The 7,894-nt window shown below is 56.7% G+C and overlaps 1 protein-coding gene across 4 annotated transcripts; it reads left to right on the plus strand.

The window, feature by feature from the left end:
- Positions 1–889: 889 nt before the first annotated feature.
- NR1H2 (nuclear receptor subfamily 1 group H member 2) lies at positions 890–7,568 on the plus strand. Of its 4 annotated transcripts, XM_087871211.1 has the most exons (11): positions 890–908; positions 1,003–1,120; positions 1,238–1,371; positions 1,979–2,040; positions 2,121–2,252; positions 2,623–2,913; positions 2,996–3,261; positions 3,475–3,654; positions 4,300–4,399; positions 6,389–6,597; positions 6,973–7,568. In XM_087871211.1, the coding sequence occupies exons 4-11, from the start codon at positions 1,998–2,000 to the stop codon at positions 7,117–7,119; spliced, it is 1,368 nt and encodes a 455-aa protein (XP_087727337.1). In that variant the 5' UTR covers positions 890–908; positions 1,003–1,120; positions 1,238–1,371; positions 1,979–1,997; the 3' UTR covers positions 7,120–7,568. The 4 variants fall into 4 exon arrangements, with proteins under 4 accessions (XP_087727337.1, XP_045631118.1, XP_087727338.1 ...); XM_045775162.2 differs by lacking the exon at positions 890–908 and having other exon boundaries at positions 966–1,120; XM_087871212.1 differs by lacking the exon at positions 890–908 and having other exon boundaries at positions 966–1,120; positions 2,163–2,252.
- The last annotated feature ends 326 nt before the right edge of the window (positions 7,569–7,894 follow it).

The following is a 7,894-nucleotide window of genomic DNA, read 5'->3' on the forward strand; positions in this document are numbered from 1 at the left end:
TCTCTCTCTCTCTGTGGAAAAAGAAAAAAAAAGCATAGCCTTCGCATACCAAAATGATAAAAATAATAGCTTTTAAAGAAAACTCACAGTACTTGAATAGGTAGAGGAAGGAAACTGTCCCAAAGTCTTCACTTGATGATAATCAGATCTATATCCATTTTTTAAAAAGTTGGAACACGTATGAGCCATTCCTTATTTTCCTTAAGATTTTATTTATTTATTTGAAAGAGAGCATGAGCAGGGGGAGCAGCAGGCGAAAGGAGAAGCAGACTCCCCGCTGAGCAGAGAGACTGATGCAGAACTTGATCCCAGGACCCCGGGATCATGACCTGAGCTGAAGGCAGTCGCATAACTGATTGAGCAACCCAAGGGTCCCTACCAGTACTTGTTTTTATATCTTTTTGACTATACCCATTGTAGTGGGTGTGAAGTGTATTTCACTGTTTCAATTCGTACTTCTTTGATGGCTAATTCTTTTTTTCACAGATACTTTGTAATGTGTAATTCTGCCTTTACTATTCTTCTTATTTTAAAGGTTTATTTATTTAAGTTCTATCTACAAGTTATTTTTTTAAAATATATTTTCCTTGGGTCTAGGTTTGTAATTCAATTTATTTAAAACCAATAAGCAGCGCGCCTCTAAAATCAGGAAACTTGTTAACAACCAAAAAAGGACAAACATGCTTCAAATCAAACGTGTGCGCAAAGGAGCTAAAGGTCGGGAGGTACATGCCGAGTAAACCCTTGGCCGCGAGTCCAGAGAGGCACAGCGATGAGTTAAAGCCGCCCAGCTCCGGGCCGGAAGGTTTGGGACTGGCCACGCCCCCCTCCGGCCCAACGTTCCATTGACCTGGTCCGGAACTCTTCTGCCAGGCCTCGGTGGAGCTACCCCCGACGGTAAACTTCCGGTGAGTATACAACTTCCGTGCGGGGCAGCCGATTTGGCTAGTCCTAAGCGGACCGGAAGTCCGTCACTCCTGACTACCCGCCCCTTTCCTAAAGTGACGCACGGCGGGGTTGCCGGAAGAAGTGGCGAAGTTACTTTTGAGGGGATCCGAGAAGCGGCGGCGTGCCAAAGGATACAGAGAAGGAGGAGGAGAAGCAGAGCAAGTGGACAGAGGCAGGTGCACTAGAGTGTGGGGAGGCGCGGGAGGCGCCCCGGTCCTGGGGCTTCCCGGCGTTCCCCGCGCCGCTCCGCTCAGCCCCCTTTCTCTCCTTTCCCCTCTCCCTTCCGTAGCTCGCGCTGTCTCCGGTTGTTTCCAGGGCAACGGGAGTAGGAGACCCCGCGAGAGGCCGCCCACAAGACCCTCGCGCGCAGCCATGAGCCCCGCCCCCCACTGGTGTTCGGAGAGGGGCGGGACCTGGAGCGAGGTGTGGGGGCGGAGCGTGATGGGAGGAGGTGGAGGCGGGGCATGATGGGAGATGGGGCGGGACCTAGAGGGAGGGGTACCGGCGGGGCGGGGCAAAGGGAGTGGGGCGGAGCATTATGGGTACAGTGAGGGTGGAACCTGGAGGGGTTGGGCGGGACCTAGAAGGAAGAGATGGGGCGGAGCATGGGGAGGAGGTGGGGTCAGAGTGGGAGGCTGGGGGTGCTTCTTCCGCAGAGGTGGGGAGTAAGGGTAGGTAAGGGGAAACTTAGTGGGGAGGAAGTGAGGGTGGAGCACGATTGAAGCCGAAAGGGCAGTACCTGGAGAGAGGGAGTGGGCGGTATTTTGAGTGGGTGGAGCCTACGGGAGGGGCGGGGTCTAGGTGAGGGCAGGGCTTGAGACCCAGCAGAGACGTGGAGCAGTAGGGGGTGGGCTCTGTTAGAACCGGAGGAGAACCTTTATAGGCTGGCAGGAGTTTGGGGTGGGGTCTGTATGCAGTAAAGGAGGAGACTGGAAAGGTGGAAGAAAGAAGTGCCCCATCAAGACCTGGGGCTGGCCTAAGCTGACCCTCCCTGGCTCCACAAGGCTCTCAGTCCCCCTGTAATCTGCAGGTTGCTCCGTGACGCCACCATGTCCACCCCCACTACTAGTTCCCTGGACACCCCCTTGCCTGGTGAGTGACCTCTTTCCCAGCCCAGTCCCCACCTCCATTGCACACTCGTCAGGAGAAACTCACTGTGTTCCCTCTCCCAGGAAATGGCCCACCTCAACCCAGCGCCCCCTCTTCTTCACCAGCTATAAAGGAGGAGGGTCCTGAACTGTGGCCTGCGGGTCCAGATCCTGATGTCCCAGGCAGTGATTGGGCCCGCTCAGCCTGCAGTGTGGGTGAGATGGGGCTCAGCGACAGGGGCTGGGAGTTGATGGGGGGTTTGGGAAGGGATCTGGGAAGGGAGAAAGATCGGAAATGAGGATGGGAGGCTCCCAACTTCTCACTGATTTTTTTTTCTTCCATACCTACTTGCCACTTCTTTTTTTTTTTTTTTTGGCCTGTGAGCGTATTTTTTCTATTTGACACCTCTTATTGTCATTTGTTCTTTGGGATTGACGGATATATACACCTTTTCTTCTAAATTGCCATCTCTCTGGGTCACTCTCTGTACTCTGGCTCTTTGTTTCTTCTCTCTTGTGGGGCTGACCCTCTGGCTGCTGTTTCCCTGTGGGCCTGTCTCTCATGGCTTCTATTCACCCACCCCAGTCGTTCCAGACCCTGCAGAGGAACCGGAGCGCAAGCGAAAGAAGGGCCCGGCTCCAAAGATGCTGGGCCACGAGCTGTGCCGCGTGTGTGGGGACAAGGCCTCCGGCTTCCACTACAACGTGCTCAGCTGCGAAGGCTGCAAGGGCTTCTTCCGGCGCAGTGTGGTCCGAGGCGGGGCCAGGCGCTATGCCTGCCGGGGTGGTGGAACCTGCCAGATGGACGCCTTCATGCGGCGCAAGTGCCAGCAGTGCCGGCTGCGCAAATGCAAGGAGGCCGGGATGAGGGAGCAGTGTGAGTGCTGGGGAGGGAGCAGTGCCAGCCAGGCCCCTGCCCAGCCCTGGGGCCTCTGCTGAGGCCTGTGTCTCCCGAATAGGCGTCCTGTCTGAAGAACAGATCCGAAAGAAGAAGATTCGGAAGCAGCAGCAGCAGCAACAACAATCACCCGTAGGGCCAGTGGGCAGCAGCAGCTCAGCCTCTGGGCCCGGGGCCTCCCCTGGAGAGTCTGACGGAGGTGGCCAGGGCTCCGGGGAAGGCGAGGGTGTTCAGTTAACAGCTGCTCAGGAACTAATGATCCAGCAGTTGGTGGCAGCCCAGCTGCAGTGCAACAAACGCTCCTTCTCTGACCAGCCCAAAGTCACGGTACTGCCCCTCCCCCAGGCTTGAGGGGTGAGGAGCCCGGCGGGGGAAAGCCAGCAGGGCTGCGGCCCAGGGCATGGGGAGGGAACGAGGCTCCAGAGGGCAGGGCCTTGGAGAGGAGGGTCTCCTAGGGTGCAGTCTTTGCCTCAAGGTGTCCCCACGACCTTGGGCTCAAGGGAGGAGGCCTGAGAGTAACCCTGGCCCTTGTGTCTCCAGCCCTGGCCCCTGGGTGCAGACCCCCAGTCCCGCGATGCCCGCCAGCAGCGTTTCGCCCACTTCACGGAGTTAGCCATCATCTCAGTCCAGGAGATTGTGGATTTCGCCAAACAGGTGCCTGGCTTCCTGCAGCTGGGCCGCGAGGACCAGATCGCCCTCCTGAAGGCGTCTACCATTGAGGTAATGGGCGGCCTGCCCATCCTCAACAAGGCCCTTCCCTTACTGCCCCCAAGGAACCCCAGGGTTGAGCCTCAGGACAGCTGTTGGGAGCATAGTGATAAGCCAGGTCCCTCCAGTTGTTGCCGTTGTGGAGAGGATACCCTACAGGGAGATGTGAAAATACTGAACAGATCATCAGAGCCTCCCGTGAGCCAAGAAGAAAAAGGAAACGGGCTGAGGCTGAGAAAATTGAGGATTGGGCTGGAACGCCGTGCTTTAAAGAACGTGATGCTGGGAAAGCTACTCAGGAGAGCTGAGATTTAAACCAAAGCAACCGGAACAAATAAGTATTGAGTTCCTAGCATATACTGGGCCCCACTCCAAGTGCTGATATGTGGCAGTGGACAAAACAGGCAGTGCCTGTCCCCGTGCCTCGTAACCACCTGTGGAAGGTGCCGTGGGCACCGAGGGAGAGAGCTTGCGGTGTCTGACAGGCTGACCGCGGGCTGGGGTGGCTGAAGGAACAGAGCTGGGCCCGGGGGCGAGGGATGATTCTGGTGAGGTTAGGTCCTCCCACAGGCCAAGAGAGGAGAGCCCAGTGGCTCACGGATCATAGGGACTCCTGGAGCCCTTGCCCATGCCTGCTGCTCTCCGTGCTGCCCCCAGATCATGCTGCTTGAGACGGCCAGACGCTACAACCATGAGACAGAGTGCATCACTTTCCTGAAGGACTTCACCTATAGCAAGGATGACTTCCACCGCGCAGGTATGGTGGAGAGGGGGCTGGGAGGCTGCAGGACTGGTGCCCCTGCCGAATCCCTACTGTTGGGAGACCTCAGGCCACCTCGTTCTTGTCTGAGCCTCCATTCCTTTATTTCCAAAGCAGGCTGAGCCAGCTTTACGTCAAGATAAGGGTTTATGTATTGAGTGCCATGTGTGTGCACTGGGAGCCAGTGCAGGATGAGGCAGAGGGGTCTCCTATCACACAGGGCGTTTTAGTAGGAATGAAGAAAAGACTTTCCCTCCTCCCAAAACCTGGTGTCACTGTAGGGATGCTGGATCTCAGTCCATTGTGAAGTATGTAACCTACCCAACTGTACAGGGCAGTCCTGGTCCCTGCCCTCCGAGAGCACTTACCTGGGCATGTGACCAGGCAGTGGGCTTCTGGAGGAAGTGCAGTTGAACTGAGGCCTGAGGGGTGAGGTATATTGCTTAGGAAAACGGAATTGGGGAATAGCATTGCCCACCAGGGAACCCCATGTACAAAAAGGCTGTGTTCCTTCAGTCTCAGCTTTCCCCGCAAGTCCTGCTCTCTTCCATAATTTCTTTCTGGGGCACCCTTCTGTACTCCCACATGTGTGTTCCTAACCCCATCTTTTTTCCTTTCTCTGATGCCTGGCCATCTCAACCCCCTTTGATATGAGTTTGACAGGGGAGCACTGGGCGGGGAGAATGTTTCTGGCAGGGGGCTCAGCAGGTACAAAGGCCCTGAGGTGAGGGAGGAGCTGCAACTACAGGGAGGCCCAGGCATCTGGAGCACAGGAAGGTGGGGCTGGAGAGAAAGTTGGGGTCCCACCACTTCCCTTTGTGCTCTGCCACTGTCCAGCGTCTCTCCCTGGAACACTTCCGGGTCCCTTCACTGGCTTCTCCCAAATGTGTCTGTTCACACAGCAGTCAGAAGGGTCCTGTTCACACCAAGTCAGCTCATGTCCGTCCTCTGCTCAGTACCCCGCGTGGCTCCTGTCTCACTGGGAGAAAAGCCAGAGTCCTTGCCATGGCGCACAGGCCTTGCAGGGTCCTCTCTGCACTCAGCTCCCATTGCTCACCCTCCTCCCACCACACTGGCTTCCTCCCTCTTGTTTGGACCCACCAGCTGTGCTCCCACTTCAGGGCATTTGTAGTTGCTGGTCCCTCGGCCAGTATGGGCGACCAACTCATCCTGGTTCACATGGGAGCTTCGTAGTTTCAACATTGAAACTCTTGAGGCTCAGAAAGCTGCTCCGTCCTGGGCAAAACAGATGGTACCCACCTGGGACACTCACACATCCTCGTAACTCGTCGCTTCCCTTCCTTTGGGTTGTCGCTCAAAGGTCCGCCTACAGTGAGGCCTTCCTACGGCGTCACTGTGCAGTGGCCACCTTGTCTAAGACGTTGATTTGGTTCTCAGTGCCCCCATTACCTTTCCATACGTTAACCTTGACCCAGCAGCACCCATCCCTCTGACAGGCTGGATGGTTTCCTGACATGTTTGCCTGTTGTCTGTCCCCTCAGCCCCCAAATGCAAATTCCACAGGAGGGGAGGCTTTGACTTGGAAACGGCTCTACCCCAGGGCCTGGCACATAGTAGGTGTTGATAAAGTTTGATGACTGAATGAATGAACCACTCTTGGGAATGAGGGCAGGCTTTACTTTAAGCCGTGGAAGCCACTGCAAGGGTGACGCAGTGCGACCTAGGTGTAAAAATCCTTCCTTTTCCTTAGGAGAGGTACAGGGAAGGTAAGATGGCGTGGTAGGAAATACTGAATAAATGTTCACTCTCGTTACTCATTCCTTTATTCAGGCAAGGCTTAGGGCACGCTTACCGTGTGCCCGGCACTCGTCTAGGCAGCAGGGACACAGGTGAATAGACATGACAAGAACACTAGAATCACCTCTGTTTTCCTCACCCCGCTGACTGAGCAGCGTCAGGGCCCGGGCATGGGGCCAGTTTGGGGCTGGGGGAGCTTATCCGGCCAGGCCTCCCGCCCCCCCACAGGCCTGCAGGTGGAGTTCATCAACCCCATCTTCGAGTTCTCCCGGGCCATGCGGCGGCTGGGCCTGGACGACGCCGAGTACGCCCTCCTCATCGCCATCAACATCTTCTCGGCTGACCGGCCCAACGTGCAGGAGCCGAGCCGCGTCGAGGCCCTGCAGCAGCCCTACGTAGAGGCACTGCTCTCCTACACGCGCATCAAGAGGCCACAGGTATGGGGCTCCTGGAGCTACCCGGAGCCCAGCCCCCTGAGGCCCTGGCAGGGACAGGAAGTCCACACCCACATAGAGTCAGCCTGGGGCTGAGGTCTTGCTTCCTCCTCTGAGCCTGGCTGCCCTGGCAGCACTCTGAGCTCTGGCTGATGTCCTCTCTGCAGAGTCTGTCCTTGGGCCCCTGTCCCCTGACCAAGGAGCCAGGCCTGGTGCAGGCATAGGGATAGGGGTCCCCACGCTCTGCCCAGCCACTCCCACACTGCTGTTCTGGCTCAGCCCAGGGAGGAGGGCCCTCCTGGTGGTCCAGGTGGGCTGACCAGAGCCTCACAGGGCAGGAGCCTGGCCAGCACCCACCTTCCTCCTGTCCCCCTGCAGGACCAGCTGCGCTTCCCTCGGATGCTCATGAAGCTTGTGAGCCTGCGTACACTGAGCTCCGTGCACTCAGAGCAGGTCTTTGCTCTGCGGCTCCAAGACAAGAAGCTGCCGCCTCTGCTGTCTGAGATCTGGGACGTCCATGAGTGAGGGGCTTGGCTTCCCTGCCCCAGAGCCCTGCACCCTCTAACGAATGGACATTGTCACCCCTTCCTCCTCCTGGAGTGGGAAGGGGCCAGGCCTGGGGTCCCACCTTGTGGCTTAGAGCACAAGCCCTGACCCCACCAGCCCTCAGCTCTCGGGTGAGCCCCAGTTAGGGTCCAGGAGGCTCCCTCCCTGCCCACTGAGTCTTCCTGGGAGGGCTGGATGGGTCATAGATCCCAACCTCTGACTCTCCTAGCACTACCAGCTGCCCTCCCCACCCAGCTTACACCTCAAGCTCACTGCGCAATGCACCTTGAAGAGAGGGACTGGGGGGCCTGTGGCTCTCCCCTACAGCTTGAGAAACCACAGGCCCCCTCCCTCTGTTCCTTTTATTTAATAAAAACTAAAAAAAGACAAAAACAGGAAAATAAAGTATGAATAGAAATGTGCCCTGAGCCAGAGTGAGTCCAGGATGTATATACAGGGGATGGGCTGTGGGTCTTCATTGACACCAGTTCCCTAAACCTTGTGCTGCTTACTAGGCTGGTGGTGGGTTCAGGGTGATGTGACTCGGCTTTTGGGGGGGGCGATGTTTCCAGGAGAGGCTGACAGCTTTGGTGTCATCTCCCTGTACAAGGTGAGTTGAGCCTGTTGAAGGACAGAGAATTTCAATGGATGAAGGGGCCCAGGCTTTCACTAGGCAAAAAATATTTGCTGAAGCCGCTTGTGGGCTAGGCACTCTGCGGGCCCTTGTGGGGTGCAGATGTTATTCATCCAACAA

Source organism: Ursus americanus, chromosome 21 (genome assembly GCF_024610735.1).
Source record: "Ursus americanus isolate L20-20 chromosome 21, mUrsAme1.1.p, whole genome shotgun sequence".
Lineage (NCBI taxonomy): Eukaryota > Metazoa > Chordata > Mammalia > Carnivora > Ursidae > Ursus > Ursus americanus.

Bases quoted from the DNA above. Each gene is read 5' to 3' on its own strand.
- NR1H2 (XM_087871211.1), top strand. From the start codon at position 1,998: ATGTCCACCCCCACTACTAGTTCCCTGGACACCCCCTTGCCTG. The intron at 2,914-2,995 runs GTGAGTGCTGGG...TCTCCCGAATAG, and splicing joins GGCCGGGATGAGGGAGCAGT to GCGTCCTGTCTGAAGAACAG. The intron at 4,400-6,388 runs GTATGGTGGAGA...GCCCCCCCACAG, and splicing joins GGATGACTTCCACCGCGCAG to GCCTGCAGGTGGAGTTCATC.